The sequence below is a fragment of the Cervus canadensis genome, chromosome X (assembly GCF_019320065.1).
Source record: "Cervus canadensis isolate Bull #8, Minnesota chromosome X, ASM1932006v1, whole genome shotgun sequence".
Classification (NCBI taxonomy): Eukaryota; Metazoa; Chordata; class Mammalia; order Artiodactyla; family Cervidae; genus Cervus; species Cervus canadensis.
This window is the reverse complement of record NC_057419.1, coordinates 119,134,488-119,153,135: the sequence shown is the minus strand read 5'-3', so window position 1 is coordinate 119,153,135 and position 18,648 is coordinate 119,134,488. Positions and strand designations below refer to the sequence as shown.

The following is an 18,648-nucleotide window of genomic DNA, read 5'->3' as shown; positions in this document are numbered from 1 at the left end:
CTGATAGACATGAGTCTGAGCAAGCTCTGGGAGTTGGTGGACAGGGAAGCCTGTCCTGCTGCAGTCCATGGGGTCACAAAGAGTCAGATATGACAGAGGGACTGAACTGATACAAGTGTTAAAGGCTTAAGAAGACCACATGGTTTAAACAAAGAGCACTGAGTACAGAACCTAAGGAACATCATCATTTAGGGAGTTCATACATAAGAGATATCCAGCAGAGAAGACGCTGGGAAATGGTCATAAAGCTAAGATACCAGGAGAGTGGAGTCATGGGAGCCCAGGATGGAGTTGCAACCATGACAAAACTGTCTTTAACCCCAGTAGAAAGTAGGTTGTATAAGGCCATGGAACATGTCTGTTTTATTCACCAGTGTATCGCCAGTGCCAAGGGGCCTAGCATACAGTAGTTGCTCCAAAACATTCCCTGAATATCACTAAGAACACAAACCAACAGTATCTAATACCACAGACTTCTGGGAAGACAAAGACCGAGAAGTGTCCCTTTTATTTAGTAACAAGACGATCTTGTCCAGAGTAGGTTCAGCGGAACGGTGGGGTGAAAACAAAATGGGAGAGGCTTCGAAAAAAGAGTGTATTTTTCCGTGTATTACTTTTCTACTTTTAATTAAGGAAAAATTCTTAAAGGTTGATGGGAGAGGAGGAAGTTGCAGCCACAGACACAGCCCATTCTTGAATGAAACTTTGTTATGTAGGAAGTAGGAACCCAGAGCTGCAATTACAAGGGGAAGCGGGGTGACAAAGGATTTTTTCCTTAAGAGGGCAGGAAACTTGCTTTGTTGTCCACCGGCGGATCGCCAGGGTCTTAGCACAATGCTGGTCACTTCCCCGGCGGTCAATAACGCCTCGAGCTGACTGGCAGCAGGCTCGCAGGACGCTGTCAATCACCGACAGACGCTGGAGCCTCTCCTTTTGGATGAGGCAGGGCCACGAAGGCTCAGCCCGGTCCCCGACAGCGCGGCACCCTCGTGCTAACCTCACCCGCCCGGGCCGCCTGGAAACCCGGGGCCGGGAAGACGGACGCTGACGCGCTGAAGAGCTGAGAGGTGGGTGGGGAGAGCAGAGCTCCACCCGCTGACACGCTTTTTCCTCCAGACTCCCGATTCCCCGCGGGCGCCTCCCGAACTGCTTAGTTCCTTGTACACCTCGGGGCGGGCCGGAAGTGACGCCGCTAGTCGCGCGTGATTGGCGGAAGCCAAAATTGCTTTGCGGCCGGTACGGAAATCGCTTTCTTTTCGACTTCCGCTCCTGGTCCATGTGAGAGACAGGCTGCTGAGATGAGCGCGAACCAGGCTGCGGAGAGGTGAGGGGTAGCGATCGGAGAGGGGGTCTGAGCCTCGCTGGGGGTCGGTTTTCCCGGCTTTTGAGAAACAGAGGCCATGTATTAGCTGGCGACAGTTGTTCCCCTCCCAGGATCTCACCATTCGTTACTATTTCCATGATCCATCCTTTAAAGCCCTGTTAATTTAATTCGCCCCCTCCGCTCTCCATCTTCTTAGTCTCATCCCTGTTGGTCCTGTTGCGGTTTCTCCCTCTCCAGCTAAGTTAATATGTAGCGCTTTCCTCATCACGTGACTTCTTTTGATGCCGCCGGTGCGGAGCGTTTCCGCCTGCTGCGCAGGCAGTGGCTTCGTTATAAACTCGCCTTATCTTGGAAACCTTTGTTAATTGGAGTCATCCATGACATTTTAATAAAGTACCTACTTTGCTGAGCAAGCTCCAGCTGCTTTCTTCCAATCCCCTGTTTTTCGATTTCTGAGAACAGGTGATCAAGATGTCACTTTTGAGTAAGCAGCACCTATACAGGTGTCTTCCATGTGGCGAATGCTTAGAAATATTAATAGTGAAGTTGCCTTGCCTCAAGGGCCATCAACAGCATCTTCTGCCACCTTACCTAGGGTCTGACATTTTTATAGCCTCCCAGAGGTCTGTGGGAAATGCAGTGCTAATCAATCACTGAAGAGTGTTAGACCTTTCCATTTTCATGCAGTTCTGTATGGGTATTACTAACACTGCTCACCTTTTAACAGGCGATGCCTGCCTTCTGCAATCCAGATTTTGTGTCTTGGAAAATTTCCAAAGATGCTCAATACTACTTGGTTTGCACCTCTTCCAGGGGATAAGACTGTTATGTACTGAGAACTGAAGTTATGTTTTCGAGATCATTTGAATATAAGAAAAATTGCTTCAAGTGATAGTATGTCTTTTTATCTCCTTTAGCAACCTTCTGGCTTTGAACCAACAGAAAGAACTAGAGGATTTGCCAAGAGACTACCCCTTGAGCACCAGTGAAGATGAAGTGAGTGACACCCGCTAAACTGCCTTCTCCAGTTTCCCTTCTGTTTCAAAATTAGGATAGAGGGCACACTTCATGGAAGGAAAAGGGGTGGCAACATTGTTTGCACTTGTTCAGGTCTCACAAATAAATTACAGTTATGGGTTTCCAAATTAGAGCATTCCTATGAAACCTAAGCCAAAATGGCATAAAACAAAGAAGTGATTACCTTAGGACATACCTTGCTAATGGAAACACAAAATAAATCAAGATAAAGTGTAGATGCTCACAGACACAGTTAAAGCTATGACAGCTTGATGCTGAGATGCTAAGTGTAGTTTCTGGGGAGGGGGCTCAGTGGTGCCACTTGGAGTGTGTTTGCCATATGATTTCCCTATTTCCAAGTTTGGATTTCCATAGAGTTACTTGATTTTCTGACTGAAATATACACATGCATAATTAAGCTGGGCAGCTGCTATAGGAATTCCAGCTCTTTATTCTCTTGAGAAAACTACTTAGATTGGCTTTTTTTATGTTAAGATTCCCATGTCAGATCACACTATATATTCTATACAGAAATATTATTCTCATGGCACTTTTCTTAAAACCAGTTAAGACAGAAGCATGGCATTAGCTCCTGATTACTAAGGCTCTATATTCCTTACAGTGGGGAAATCTGGCTTTTTGAAGCAGTTCTTCCTGTTTGAGCTGGAATGCTTGCATGCCAGACCTCATCTGATTTCCCAGTTCTCCACTGACCAAAAGAATGGGAGATTTTACATGGGCCTCAATTTTCATACTGTCTTTTCCCTCCCCTCATCATTCTGATGGTTCTTCCTTTTTCTGTTTCCAGGGGGACAATGATGGAGAAAGAAAGCATCAGAAGCTTCTGGAATCAATCAGTTCACTTAATGGAAAGGATAGGTAGCATTCCCTTCAATATGGACATTTCTAACTAGCTGATTCCATGGGACTTATCTGCAGCTAACATTTACTCAGTGCCGAAGACAACATTTTTCAGCATCATTGTTAAGAGCATGTACTTTGGAGACTGTAGGCAAATCCTCTGCACTTCAGCTTCTTCAAATAGAAAATAAGATTCACATGTCCCAAAGTCACTAGAATAAGTGACAGATCGGGTATTCAGATCCAGACATGTTTGAATCCAAGCCCAATACCTTTTTCACCATGCCTACCTTGCATTGCCTTGTGTTTTTGAGAGGCTGTTTTCATTAAGAGATGGTTAAACTACTGTGTCCAGCTTAGGAAAAGATTTCCTGGTTATTTTGTGACAAAACCTAACTCTAGAATAAACATGAAACCAAAGCATTGTTTGAAGAGAGGTGTTTGTTCCCCAGCAGAATGTATTCATTCTCTATGTATTCTGTTTTGCTTAATTTTAGGCAGAAATTGGCTGAGAGGTCTGAGGCTAGTCTGAAGGTGTCGGAGTTCAGTGTAAGTTCTGAAGGTAAGTTAACAAAGGAAACTGTCTGCATGCACCTTGTGGAATTCCAAAAGCATAATGGTCTACTTCCCCTTGGCGCCCTCTTTCCAGCTATTTTTGATGTGGTTAGTGAATCATACCATACACACTTAACCCATGAGTAGATGAAGAAGGGTAATCGGATGCTCTTGAATTTCTTCCATTTCTAAAAGAAAATGAAAAGGCCACAGTCAAGATCTGCCATAGAGCTTGATGAGCTAACTGTATTTAAGGTTTTTTTTTTTTCTTATGCCCACTCACCTAAGAACCAATTTTTACCCCTGGGTGGGGAAATGATATCACCCCAATTGAGAATATATGATCTAGTAAATAGCAGAGTTGAGATTTTCACTTGATACTGAGTCTAGGTGCCAAATCTTTCCTACTGTATTCACAACTTAGGCAAGGTGAATGAGTTAGGCACTTCCAGTAATCATTACTGTAACCTTTCAGCACTGGTAACAATGTATTCTCCCAAGCTTACCCATTCCGCAAATACTGTACTTCTACTGTGTATAAGTTTCAGGATTGGTTTAGCTACAGAGTAAAGAATAAGTGACTTCCTGGGGCTTACATCCTAAGGCAGTGAAACAGTAAGTGAATTATAACAAAATGATACAGTCGGGTGGCAAAGCGGCTACTTTCCTTTGGCTAGGCATGAATGAAATGCCTCTGAAGAGGCAAAACTTAAACCAAGATCTGAATAACAAGAAAAGTCAAGTATGCAGAGAGAGGGAGTAGTGTTCCAGGCGAGGGGGCAGCTGGTACAAAGGCGCTGAGGGAGATAACATGGTCGGCATGTTTGAAGAAGAAGGGCGAGGTCAGTGTGGCTGGACCACCCTCCACTTGCGGGTAACTTGAGGTTGGAGAGGCAGACAGGGTCGTGGTTTAGTCACTAAGAGTCGTGACCGACTCCTGTGATCCCATGGATTGTAGCCTGCCAGGCTTCTCTGTCCGTGGGATTCTCCAGGCAAGAATACTGGAGTAGTTTGCCATTTCCTTCTCCAGGGGATCTTCCCGACCCAGGAATCAAACCTGGGTCCCCTGCATTGCAGGCAGATTCTTTACCCACTGAGCCGTGAGAATAATGGGGAGCCATTGGAGGACTTTCTGCAGTATCATGACATCCTGTGATTTACAGTTTCAAAACACTGGCTGCTGTGTGAAGAATGAATTGCAGTGGGCAATCGTGGAACCAGAAAGACCAGGAGAAAATCAAATGACTGTTTTAAATAGTTTTCTCTCTTCTACACTTAAACACGTTTGGGGATGTAGGAAATCAGTGCCATCACTCTGGCTAGTGATGGAAGTAAAAGGGTTATTCCTGCTTCCCTGCACACTTGCCTGGCTGCCAGCACTTTCTGCTAAGGTGATGCTGAGGTTTTGCCTCACTTCTCAGTCTGACCAGAAAGTTTGGCCTTTCTACAGGATCAGGAGAAAAGCTGATCGTTTCAGATCTGCTTGAGCCTGTTAAAACTTCATCTTCATTGGCTGCTGTGAAAAAGCAGTTGAATCGAGTGAAATCGAAGAAGACTGTGGAGTTACCACTTCACAGAGAAGAGATTGAGCGGGTAAGTCAAAGAAAATGTGGTCCACCAAGGGGAAGAAACTGACCAAGAAAAAAAGGGCAAGATGAGAAGCGGGGAAGGCCTGAGAAGTGGGAGGGGGGCAAGTTGTGGTTGCCTCACCTTGGAAAAGATTAAAACTAATCTCAGGGCAAGTGCAGTCCTGAGAAGTAAGTAAGAGCTAATCTCTAGCATCCTGATTCTTTCTTGGACTGAGTAACATGGCCTCCTAATTTCCTGCTGGTTCTTTTGAGTTTAATGATTCATTTCGTGGCTCTTTCTTTCTGTGTGCTTTTGCCTGTTTCAGATCCACAGAGAAGTGGCATTCAATAAAAGCTCCCAAATCCTCTCCAAATGGGATCCTGTCGTTCTGAAGAACCGGCAAGCAGAGCAGCTGGTTTTTCCCCTGAGCAAGCCTCAGTCAGCCTTTGCTCCCATCGAACATGTGGTCAGTGGCTGGAAGGTTAGTGCCCCTTGAAAGGTGAGGTCACACAGCGTGGACATTGCAGAGCCTGCCGTTGGTCTTGTTAGACATGTTAAGCAGGAATGGTCAGCTGTGGTCATTTTGGTTGAGTGATTAGAAAGGGAGGGGGTGGGAGAGCAAGATTCATAGGCAGTAGCTCACCCTTCCTCAGCTTGGCGTGCCCCCTGCATGGTTGTTGTTTAGTCCCTGAGTTGTGTCTGACTCTGCCGCCCCATGGACTGTAGCCCGCCAGGCTCCTCTGTCCATGGGGTTTCCCAAGCAACAATACTGGAGCAGGTTGCCATTTCCTTCTCCAGGGGATCTTCCCAACCCAGGGATCGAACCCACGTCTCCTGCAGTAGCAGGCAGATTCTTTACCACCAGAGAGGTAGTCTGAGCCACCAGGGAGCGCCCCCCCCCTCAACATACACATGATTATCTCCATGTTTTTGTGTGACAATGTCTGAGTTGCCAATAGAGAAGGAACATCATGATGTTTTCTTTTTCACACGCTGGTTTTTTAAAAGCTTTTACAGCCAGCATTCTGATCTGGGGAGAGTCAGGAACCTGGCAGCATTAATGATGCCTTAGGCGGGATATATGAGCAGCAGAACCGAAGTTCACTTGAAAAGGAACACCACATTAAAATATAGCAGATTGGTGATAATGACTAGAATCTTAGCAAGTAACTCATTATGACTGAGCTGCAGAAAATAAAAATTATATTTTAGAGCTGGGTTTCCCAAGCACTGACATCAGGCAAATTTTTCAATCTGAACTGTAAGGATAATTGTGAATGTGGTGATGTGGGGTTGTCAGCTATTTTTTATTATGAAGTTATTCTTTCCACTTTAATGGTGTTGAAATAGCTTATCTGTTATGAAATGGTGGTGGTGGTAAATGATGGGGCCAGAGGTGGAACAGTAGTTATGCCAATGGCAAAATTAAAGTTAGTAATCCCATGTTGTCCGTGAAGTGTCAGTGTTTAGTCTGAACAACTTCAGAACAGATAGCCTTTCTTTTCCAATACAGCATTGGTTATGGAGTCTGTAAGGGGGTGTTCTGTTTTCAGCAGAAAGACAGCCCAAAACAGCAGCACCTAAACCCCGGATAGATGGTTTCTCTGCTTTCTGTAAATCCCAAAATGGTGTAGTATGTGTCAGGAAGTTGAGATAATTAAAGCTCATTAAAGTAAACATGGCTTGCTGCCATAGCTAGACATTGAGCAAGGTGTTGCTTATTATGGGGATAAACTCTGTTTCTGATGTTGTTATTGAAAGTCACCACCATTCTCTTTCTAGGATGCTTCCTTTTCCACATGAAAATGAGATCAGGTTTAAAGTGTGGCTGCAGGATGGAAGGGAGACTTTAGGAAAAAAATTTTAAGAGGTAATACAATTTGCAGGATTTGAAAATAAGTATAGAAGAAATGAGCATTTGACCCCACCCCTGTCCCCCATCTGCTCATTTTTACCCCCATACTCCCACCCAGAGGTCACCACTCCTACAAGTTATTTGTTCTTATTAAATTAAAAGTTTTATGGATATATTTATGTTTATCTCATTTTTTAAAATAAAAAAGTAGTAGTAATCTACTCCACACTGTTCTGCACCTTGCTTTTTCCAAATGCTGGTGTGATTTTGGAGGTGCCAGGCAAATGCCAAATTGGTCATTAAAGATGAGATGGTGGGGGAGGGGTTGCACTGAGAATGGTGCAGCCAGTCTGAGGTTCATTTTTGAGAAATTATACCAACATGGCACAGAGAAGTCAGGGGGTCCTTGGTGGCTAGTAGCACCTTAGAGGCCAGAGGCCAGGGGCTAGCAGTATACTGGTGTTCCTGGAAATAAAGAATCTAAAAAGTCAGCACTTACAGTTTTGGTCCAGCTACCTAAAATTCCATTTGACTCTAGCTGAGAAGCGTTAAAGAGGATAATGTGTGAGAAAGCATTTGTAAATGGCAAAGTGCTAGAAATGAGGTAAGGTAACTTACCACCCTCTCCCTCCTCCCCTCCCCTAGCAGCTGGCACCACCATTTCCAGAAGTGTGCTCCTCAAAACCTTCCTTTCTCAGCGTGCCTGGGGGTGGGGCTGGGGGGTGTTGGCAGGGTCTGGTTGCTAGAAAATAGCACATGCCCCTCTGAGAGGTGGGCAGACCACAGTGTACGCCAGACAGCCTTTTAAATGCTATGAAAAGATGGTAAAGAAACCCCTTTGACTTACAGGACAAACTGATTTTATTAAAAATCAAATCCACTGAATTTAAACTTTACAAAAATGAAGTAAACCTTGTCAGCTGATGAGGAACATGAGGAAAGCGCTGGTCCCTGTTCTGTCTCCCTCTTCCCTACTACCTTCCTGAAACTTCTTTCCAAATGCATTAGTGAGGGGCCTCCCAATGGCCACATCCCAGGTCCTCTGCGTCTTCAGCCTATTTGACACCGTTAACATATCGTGATTAAAACTGCTGCCTTGGAACTTAGGCTTGTCGTTGTTTTCATGTCTGTTTTGGTTTTTATCTGACTTTCTTAGTCCTTTTTTATTCTTGGGCTGTAAATATGGTACAGATCACTGTCAACTCCTGATTTCTGGACCCGTGTTCCACGTGACTCACAGGCCTCGCCTGGGTCTCCCCAGTGCACCTAAAGTTGACACACAACAAAGTACGCCTAGTATTTTCCTTCCCCAGATACCTAAGCGGTACTATGACCTTCATGCTGTCCCTCAGTCAGCGACATAACTCCTCCCCTCAACTGCCAGCCCACGCAGGGTGTGAGTCCTGTAATTCTGTCTCACAGCCCTGGTTCGTTGTCTCATTTTCATTTGACACTTTCCATAGAACCCCTTACACAGTCACCAGGCTTTTCTCTCCAAAACATAGCACCAGTTGTCACTTTTCTGCTTAAAATCCTTCAAAAGGCTCTCCACTTACAGAATAAGACAGAAGTACCTCGCATCTTAGCTACACTAGGCAATGCATTGTTCCCTAACATATCTTTCCCTTCCCTAGATCTGTGTTTTGCTTATACACATCTCTCCCTTTAGTTTTTTTTCCCCTCCTTGTAGAATTGTGCTGATGCCTCAAAGCCTAATTCAAAAAGTCTCTTCATTCTCCAAGCCTACCCCATCTCCTACTCAGAATTGTTCCTTCCTCTGTGATTACTCCTATGAACTTTTAACCCATCATGTTGGTGGTGGTGCAGTGGCTCTTTCCTCTGAAAGGCTATGAGCTCTATGAGGACAGGAACTATCTTAATTAATTCTGTATTCCTAGCACCCCACACAAGTGCCTGGAATGTAGCTACAATCAATAAGTGTTTGTAAATTGAATTGAATCAGAGGGAGATTACAACATTGTAATATAAATCACTTTGTAGCCTGTGATTGATCACTACTGCAAATACTAAAAATGGAAGAACATGCACCTTTACTATTCAGTAGAATAGGTTTATGGTTCGATCAGTAGGGTAGTGTAACATGGGATGATGTGTGTTTATGCATTTGTTCAGATATTTGTAAGTTTAACACTGACTGTGATATATATGGCTTTTCAAGAAAACCACATAAAACATGTGCATGAGGTTTGAAACTGGCTCTTGCCCAGGGCTATTATCTTTATGCCTTGCCAAAGTGGACCATGACATGATCAGCCTGATTATTTTAGCCATCCTTACAATATCAGTCAAGCAGCAAATGGGGTCTTTTGTTGACATGTGAAGTCACTGGTTCACAGTCCATTTTGTTTCATTAGCGTAGACACCACCTAGCATGCAAAGTTTTCTGGGAAGTGAGGCATCAGAGCCAAGTTAAAAATTGACTAGAGTTAAATTTGAACTGTCAGGAAGCAGGCTAATTACCTGGAGGTCATTTTGTTAAAGGCGGTGTCTTTTTGTGCTCATCTTAAGACCTAACCTCCCCTTTCCTCTAGAAATATTCTTAAAGGGAGACTGATACAGATCTGAGGTCCCTAACTTTGTGTTAAGAGTAATCTGCTTCAAATATACATAAGAATTCAGGGACCATTTTGTTTTGCAACTCTCTAGACTGACAATTTGGTACTGCTGTTCCTCTGTCCTGCAGGCATTTACCTTAAGAGCATCCTGCTTTGATTCTTAAGAGAATGGTATTGTTTTATATACATTGTTCATCTGAACACAGAGTGATTCCCTCAGTAATATTAGAGAGTAACCTCAGAGGCCCCTTGCTGAAGTTACCTTAAATCAGAATAAAATGTAAGGCTTTATCTGCACCCTTGAACAGCAAGCCTAGAACCCCCTTCTTTTTCTGTAACAGCCCATCCTGTCCAGTTTGTGATTCCAATCACTGTGTCAGAGTAGATGGCCAAAGGATTGTAAAGAGGGAGACTCTAGGAGCATGACTTAAGACTTAGAGTGTTCTGTTACCTCCTTAAGGCAGGAACTCCCCTGGAGCAGGAGATTTTTAATCTTCTCCATAAGAACAAGCAGCCCGTGACAGACCCTTTACTGACTCCCGTGGAAAAGGCCTCTCTCAAAGCTATGAGCCTGGAAGAGGTAAGTGTGCTGAGCCCTTTGATCCACCCAGGCATGCTCTGTTTCTCCCGGCATTTGCCATCAATCCTAGGGGTCACTGTAAATGCCATTCGTTGTAGGTAAAGATGCGCCGAGCAGAGCTTCAAAGGGCCCGGGCCCTGCAGTCCTACTATGAGGCCAGGGCTCGAAGAGAGAAGAGAATCAAAAGCAAAAAGTAAGGAAGCCCCTGTGAACCAGCCTTGGGTTCCATGGGAAAGTGGCATGGCTAACCACAAGTCCTTAGGAGAGAACTTTTCCCATGGCAGCTGTGGGGTCCTGTAGGAAAAGTCCCAAAGAGGGGTGACTGGCCTCTTTTTTCCTCAAACCAACCTCAGAGAGTTTTGCCCACTTCAGCGGTGCCTGCTCCTCTGGCTTTGGCTTCCCATCTTGGATTTGCTAAAAACAGGACTGTTAAATAAATAAATAAATAAACAAACAAACAGGACTGTTCAGTTACTTTCACTGCTTTCCAGGGCATCACGGAGTGGTTCTGCTGAATGAGCTATGACTTCAACAGCTGTGAAGCCAATAGGGCTTCCTTCCTGCTTTTTTTGCCTTTTGGGATCATGTTCTGCTCTTCCCTTGTGTTTGTGCTCTAGAAGTGGAGGGGACTCATTTGTGGAGGTCTGCCCCTGGGGGCTGCAGGGACTGAGGGTCCCACCAAGCCTCGCAGGTCTCCAGCCAGCTCCCTGAAGTCAGCTAGCTCCGTGACGTCCAGTCCATCCCTGGCACTAGAAGACCCCTCGTGTGGTGGGGGCGCTTACATGTGTGGTTCAGCTCTATTTCTTCCTTCATGCCTCTCTCACCCTATAGGTATCACAGAATTCTGAAGAAAGGAAAGGCCAAGCAAGCTTTAAAAGAGTTTGAGAAGCTGCAGAAGGTCAATCCTGCTGCGGCACTGGAAGAACTGAAAAAACTTGACAAAGCCAGAATGATGGTGAGGCTGCCTCTGGCCCCCAACCCTTGAACCTGCTTTCCCTAGAAAGCAATAAGGAGCTCACTGTGCCCTTTCTTTCCAGGAGCGAATGAGCCTTAAGCACCAGAACAGTGGGAAATGGGCAAAATCAAAGGCAATTATGGCCAAATATGACCTGGAGGTAAGACACCATCAGGGTGAAAGATATGGAATTGGAGGGAAGAAAGGCAAAGCAGTCCATAAGGATGCTAGCAGAAGCAGAGTTGGGAAAAAAAACCATGTGGGTGAATGGAAAACCAGGAATCTAAAAAGGCATGAGAAAATTTCTAAGGCAGAGAGGAAAATGACCAGAAACAAGGTGGAAAAGGAGAGATGAAAGGGAAACAGCACCAAAGGCAAGTCCAGTTAAAGAAGAGAGGAGTTGTGTGTTTAAAAAAAAAATAAACACTTGTTTCACATGTCGATTCCTTGAGAACAAAGAATTTGTCTTCCATTTTGTTCCATACCTGTTAACACAATGGTGTATAAGCAGTTTAAATGGTAGGTACCAGGAAGATTGAGAGGAGGCAGCTCTGAGGAGTGGACTGGGAGAGGTGTGACTGCGGTCACTAATGACAGGCGCTCGTGCTATGCCTTTCCCCCAGGCTCGCCAGGCTATGCAGGAACAGCTGGCCAGGAACAAAGAGCTGACGCAGAAGGTCCGGGCGGCCTCTGAGAGTGAGGAAGAGGAGGAAGGCCAGGAGGAAGAGGAAGAACCTCTTGTCCCTGACATGGTGAATGGGGTGCAGATAAAGGCAAATGGACTGAACCCCTGGATGTTGCGGAATCACTTCAGTGATGCCAAAGAGGCTGAGGTCCAGAAAGACCTGGAAGATCCTGCTGAGCCTGAAGCCCAGGAGACTTCTGAAAGTGAGGAAGAAAGAGCAGTGGTGGAAGAAGAAGCTCTCTTGAAAGAATTTGAGGAACGGCGATCACTTAGACAGAAGTCTGAGCTCAACCACGTGGCGGAGCCAGTGCACAGGCCTGTAAGAAAGGGTGAGCAGTGGTACACCACAGGGGGGGCTGCCTGATGCTGTTGCTCTTGGCCAAAGAGGAAAACTGTGCCCGCCCACCCGCTGCAGAGATTAGGCTCTAGGGCCTTTCAAGAGAGTGCCATGGGTCCCTGAAGAGAAAATATATTCATTATGACCGTTTTTCTTCAAAGGCATTTCATAAGCGGGCATCCGCATGGCTCTAGAGTGTGTGTTCAGTCTTCAGAAAGACAGAAGTACCCCATCCTTGAAGGAGGGGCAGGAGTTAACATCACTGGGACCTGCAAGCCAGAGAGCGGTGCATGTGGTGGGCTGGCAAATCTGAAAATCGTTCACACCCACAGATGCAAAGGTGTATTTTGAGATATTATGAAATGTCTTCAGATCATCACTGCAGTTGTCTGCTTTGTTCGGGGAGGAGGAGTGGCATTCTTAGCACTCTGTTAACGCTGGTTGATAGTTGATGTGGGGTGCGACTTTCTTGATAGGAGTGAATGACTGACTACAAGGTACAGGGTAAATTAGAATTGTTACCCCATGCTCAGACTCGATTTGCATATTATATATATTAGCAACCTTGGCACCCTTGAGGCAGGTTGGAGTTCCCATTCTGGGGACAAAGCAGGGCGTTATAAAGCCTGCTCAGGAAACTAACTGCACTCAGTAATCACCTGGTCTGGTCAGATTCTCTGGTCCAATTATATTTCCTGTAAGAATAATGAATGCATTTACATGACAACAAGATTCTGTTTTTCCATGGCTTAAAAAAATTTTTTTAAGCTGTTGTTTAGAATGTATTAGGGGACCTTTACTTGAGGTTTTCAGCTAAAGACTTCCAAGGTTAGTATTTATAAGCAGCCACTTCCAAGAGGATTGTAGAAAGCACTAGCCACAGGCCAGGATGGTTCCTCCCAGACCCCTCAAAAACTGCCTGTCTAGTGAAATATATCACACAGTTGGTTGTGGAATGAAAGGTAGATAAGAGACGTGGGTTCGATCCTTGGGTCAGGGAGATCTCCTGGAGAAGGACATGGCAACCCACTCCAGTATTCTTGCCTAGAGAATCCCACAGACAGAGGAGCCTGGCAGGCTACAGGCCATGGGGTTGCAAAGAGTCTGATACGACTGAAGCAACTTAGCACATACAGATGATAAATATGAAAGATCTCAAACCTTTGGGGAAATAGTATCCTAAAATAGTGGGAAGGCATGGACCCCAAACAAAATGAGCAAGGAAAGTTGATCCTTGACAGTAAACACACACATCCTCAGGCCAGATCTTAAGTAGCTTGCGCCATTGACTTCAAGCCAGAGTTAGAGAGAAGGATGAACTTGGGAATGGGAGTGACTTGAGTCAACGCAGGGTACAGTCTAGAAGCATGTCACGGCCATGTCTCCCCCGGGGCTCTCAGACTAGTGGTGTTTGCTCTGCTCAGATGGCCCTGGTGGCTGGAAAGTGCGAGCTACTTGACTGCCACAGCAGGTTGTGAGATGCTGCTTTAAGGTAAAACAATGCTGGATTCAGTTTTTACAAGTAGAAGATTACAGTGTAAATTACAAATAGGACGTCACAGTTTTTAGAAATTAAAAAAGAGAAATTACAAATAATGTTGTGTTGGCCAAATAGTTCCTTCGGGTTTTTCCCTCCTGATCTCAGAAAAATCTGAGCGTTTTGGCCAACTCAATAAATGACAACGAAGTTGCTTTTAGAAGCCAGTTGCTAAAACAGCTTTTTTAATAAAAATGTGGAATTTGGAGCGATCCTCCCAAGTAGATAGAGCCTGCTCTCTGGGCAAATTAAGCCATGGCTCCACTTATACAGAGTCACTGGCAAAGCTGGGAACAGGACCCAGAACACCTGCTTCCTAGAGTGCTGCTTTTAACTCCTACTAAACTCCATTGCCTGTGACTTGACAGGTAGTGAAATCACCAGGAGATCCAATGAATGGCATCTTCTCTTGCCCATTTGTTGTCATTAGCCTGTCTCCCCTGGTGCCCCATGCCCAGCAAGAGGTCAATAAATGCTGGTGAGACACCACCCACCCTACTTTTCTGACACCTTTCATTGCTTCCCCCAGATCCTAGCAGCCAGGAGGTGCTGTCCGAATTGAGGGCACTGTCTCAGAAGCTCATCACGGAGAACCATCAGTCAGGGAAGCAAGAACTGAGTTCAGCGAGGACAGCTCAGAGAGAGGAACCTGGCAGGGAGGAAGAGGAGCCCATGTTGCTGCAGAGGCCAGAGAGAGCTCAGACTCTGGACGAGCTGGAGGAGCTGGGCAGAGAAGGGTGTGTGGAAAACAAGGAGCTTCCCAGAACTGCAGTGGAAGGGCTGCAGTTGGAGAAGAATCTAAGTAATCATATTGGCGCCCCCAAGGAGAAGAAAAGGAAGGAACAAATGATTGATCTCCAGAACCTCCTAACCACAAAATCGCCTTCCGTGAAGTCCTTGGCAGTTCCTACGACTGTACAGGAGTTGGTGAGCAGAGCCGGGGTCGTGGGGGGCGGGAATCAGAGCTGGCGTGGAAGGTGTCCTTCCTGCGCGAGCAATAGAATCAGAAGTTTTGTGCTGGGGGCACATGGCGGTAGTTGAGAGGTCCGGAATAGTACTGCCCAGGCTGGTCCCAGCGACAGCTTCATAGATGCAAATACGTAAGTGCCGCTGAGACTCCCTCATCTTAAATTCTGAGCCACCACATCCTCCCTGGGGTGACTCTAAAGCCCTCAGAGGACAGAGGGACTCACTCAAAGCTCTGGCCAGATGCCAAGCAGGACAACTCAAAGGTGAGTGAGTCAGTGAGCTGCTGACGGTGTTTTGCTCTACTCAATGGGATCTCAAATGGTCTGGGGTTCCCTGATTAAGTCATTGAAACTGCTCAAGTGAGGAGCCCCGGTCTTTTCAGGGATATAAACTGAAGGACTCCCACATTCTGGCCAGGCCCACTTGGAGCTCCCCCTCCTGATGCTGACTGGTTCCTTCCTCCACCCTACAGCTTCCTTCTTGAAAGTTTTAAATTGTGTCCAAATTGTGTCCTATGATAATGAGCTAGGGATATTTACCCTAGAGAGAAGATCAGAGCTTGGTTGGCTGCTGATGAGTTTGTAGTGCAAGACCATCGTTGTTCTGCACTTCCCCCTAGAGGGCGCTAAAATGTCACAACCCAACCATCTTGCCACAAACCTCGGCTCAGGAGGCAAGACCTAACTGTTGTTTCTTCCCAGGAAGATGAAGGAGAGAGAGATCAAAGGCAGATGATAAAGGAAGCTTTTGCTGGGGATGATGTCATCAGAGACTTCTTGAAAGAGAAGAGGGAAGCTGTGGAGGCGAGTAAGCCAAAGGACTTGGACCTGACTCTGCCTGGCTGGGGCGAATGGGGTGGTATGGGCCTGAAGCCCAGTGCCAAGAAGAGACGCCGGTAAGAACAGGAAAGAAAGCCCGTCAGAAGGGCACCAGGTTCTCCCACTTCACCCTCACGTGTCCTCTCTGCCCTTTTGACTAAGTCCTTAATGCTGTTAGTCAGACACCCTGCTGTTCTGCTTTCCAGGTTTCTCATTAAAGCCCCTGAGGGTCCTCCAAGGAAAGACAAGAATTTGCCAAATGTGATTATCAATGAGAAGCGGAACATCCATGCAGCAGCTCATCAGGTGAGGGATAGAGAGCAATTTAGCAGCCTCCTCTTCCGCTGCCTGGCTCTGCTCCTTGGGAGGAGTGTCCTACTGCTCTGTGGTCAAGAGGGGTGTGTGATCTTGACCACAGATCAGATCTATTCTTGTTTTCACTGACTCTGAGATGAATAATTCCCCAGATTGACTCCGCTGTTTTAATTACTGGGTGGGTGGGTTAAAATTGAATCTTTGCAACATTGGTGAGGCCCCCAAATTTGCATTTTCAGCCAGTACCCCAGAAAATGCTGATGCAAATGGGTCTCACAAAACTAACAGTTGCCATTCTTCAGGCTTGTGCTTATAATCCAGGTAATGTTTGGAGGCTATAGGTTTAACCTACGTCCTAAGAAAAATGAAGACCAACTTGTTCAGGACAGTGAAAGGATGTAAAATTGTATCATATGATAATGAGCTAGGGATGTTTACCCAAGAGAAGAGCAAACGAGCACAATCATGGCCTTCAACTCTATTGAAGGCTTTCGTGTGGAGTGCAGCCACATAACATAGAAGTTAGAGGAAAAGTAAGATTCCCATTCAAGGAAAAACTTTCTGCTGGTCCAAAGAGAGAAAGGGTTGCTCTGGGGGTGTGAGCATACATAGAGGGGACTTGGGAATGAGATGGGACTCAGTGACCTTTATGTTCCCTTCAGTTCTGAAAATCTATGACCCCGTGATCATCTATGACCATCTACCCTAGTCAGTTTAATATTGAAATAAGTTGTATTTTTCATTCTAAAGAGGGGGGAGCTATTTAATAGGTACAGAAGAGAGGAGAAAAATATGATTTCAATAATACTCTGTCAACCCCACTAAGACCCTCCCTTAACCTAAAGAATCTGTGTCCTTCACTACCACCAGGACCGCCTAGCAGTACTCAAGCTTCTCTTTGAGTGTTCCATTGAGTATCTCCAGAGACTACTGATTGTAACTTCCCCGTTTTTCTGCTTATGTCTTTTTCCTCCTCTTTGGCCTTTGGGGAAGCACTTAAAGATTATTTAAGTCTGAAACCAGCACTTTGGTGGAGTGCAAAAGAGTCCTGGGCAAAGAAATGAGACTTGGGAAGAGCATGAAGCTGAGTGTAGTAGCCTGGTGGAGTTCAGGATTTGGGAGTAAATCTTTGGGTTCCTTAAAACATCAATGCTATGAATCAAGGGGAGGAGAAGGAGGGGGATGAAGAGGCAGGAGAGGCGCAGATACATCAGTACTTAGATGTCTGTCGGTCACAGTGCTATATAGGAAGACCCGCTGGGGGCCAGCAACCCTGCAGCTAATTAGTGTTCCTCTTGCCACAGGGACCTTGTCGGGATGGTTTTTCATCCTTCCATTGTTGGGCAAGCCTGGGGGAAGGGAGTTTCTGATCCCACTTAGGCCCCTCCCAAATGTCATCAAGCAGCTTGGCACTCCTAAAGTTGGATGGGTGCAAGGGCATACCTAGCTCCACTCACCACAGCCATCATGTAGGACTGAGGCTTATGTGCTAAAACTACCTGGCCAGGTGCCATTAGAGTTTACAGCCTTGGCTCAGGCCAAGTCACTCTGCCTTCCTTTCCAGGTGCAGGTGCTTCCGCATCCATTCACACACCATCAACAATTTGAGAGGACCATCCAGACCCCCATAGGATCTACATGGAACACCCAGAGGGCCTTCCAAAAGCTGACCATGCCCAAGGTTGTCACCAAACCAGGCCACATCATTAAGCCTATCAAAGCAGAGGATGTGGGCTACCGATCTTCCTCAAGGTCGGACCTTTCTGTCGTACAGAGGAATCCAAAACGACTCTCCATACGTCACAAAAAACATCTGGAGAATAACTGTGTGGATTGAATTGCTGAAGTAGTGACACCTTGGTGCCGGGAACCAATAGCCCCAACTGTTCCTCCACTGGCCTGGTTTTACTTGGAGCTGCAAGATGATTCCAAAACAAGCTTAGCACACCGTGGGTGTAGTTAAGCCATGTTTTAGAAATAAAGGCATTTTTATCTATTTAACTGGAATGTTTACTATGTTGTTATTTTCTTACCAAGGACTAAGTTGTCCTAAATGGGACTGGAGGGAAGTTACCCTAGCCTGTGACCTTAAGTCCATATCAGATATAACTGTAAATAATCAGTTTAAAGAGTCAGAGATAGTAACTAAATATTGTATATTCTCAACCTCTGAACCTAGCAGCAGTATGCACAAATCAGGCAATTGGATTCTGTTCTGGGCTAGTCTGGAGCTTCCCAGGTGGCGCTAGTGGTAAAGAACCCACCTGCCAATGCAAGAGATTAAAGAGACACAAGAGACACAGGTTCAATCCCTGGGTCAGGAAGATTCCCTGGAGGAAGGCATTGCAACCACTCCAGTATGGAGGATTTATGTGTGAGCTTCCCAGCTCACAGGTTGCAGTCTAGTGTAGTTAGCACTTTTAGTCTTCCTTTACAGATGAGGTAAATGAGCTTTCAGAAATAAAGCTCTATTCCCTTTACTTCCTAATGAAGGGCCAACTCCTCACCATTGTTTATGCTTTATTCAGGCGTTACTTTGCTATATGGCAGTTCATGGTCAGCTTCTCAGCTCTGAGGAACCTGCCTTTCTTTGGATGAAAATATGTATCAAAAGGGCCCCTGCAGCCAGAGATTCCTAACAAGAAATTGGAGAAACCCCCTCTGATACAGAAAGGACATAACCACTAGCACAATT

The 18,648-nt window shown here is 45.7% G+C and overlaps 1 protein-coding gene across 1 annotated transcript; it reads left to right on the top strand.

Moving 5' to 3' along the window:
- The first annotated feature begins 1,200 nt into the window (after window positions 1-1,200).
- On the top strand, window positions 1,201-17,960 carry UTP14A (UTP14A small subunit processome component). The gene is made up of 15 exons (XM_043459093.1): window positions 1,201-1,324; window positions 2,242-2,320; window positions 3,150-3,220; window positions 3,700-3,764; window positions 5,208-5,350; window positions 5,652-5,807; window positions 10,218-10,337; window positions 10,436-10,530; window positions 11,169-11,292; window positions 11,375-11,452; window positions 11,916-12,306; window positions 14,381-14,778; window positions 15,522-15,715; window positions 15,845-15,944; window positions 17,518-17,960. Exons 1-15 carry the CDS (start codon window positions 1,299-1,301, stop codon window positions 17,788-17,790), a joined length of 2,313 nt encoding a protein of 770 aa, XP_043315028.1. The 5' UTR covers window positions 1,201-1,298; the 3' UTR covers window positions 17,791-17,960.
- Window positions 17,961-18,648: the final 688 nt, after the last annotated feature.

Bases quoted from the DNA above. Each gene is read 5' to 3' on its own strand.
- UTP14A (XM_043459093.1), top strand. From the start codon at position 1,299: ATGAGCGCGAACCAGGCTGCGGAGAG. The intron at 5,351-5,651 runs GTAAGTCAAAGA...TGCCTGTTTCAG, and splicing joins ACAGAGAAGAGATTGAGCGG to ATCCACAGAGAAGTGGCATT. The intron at 11,453-11,915 runs GTAAGACACCAT...CCTTTCCCCCAG, and splicing joins TGGCCAAATATGACCTGGAG to GCTCGCCAGGCTATGCAGGA.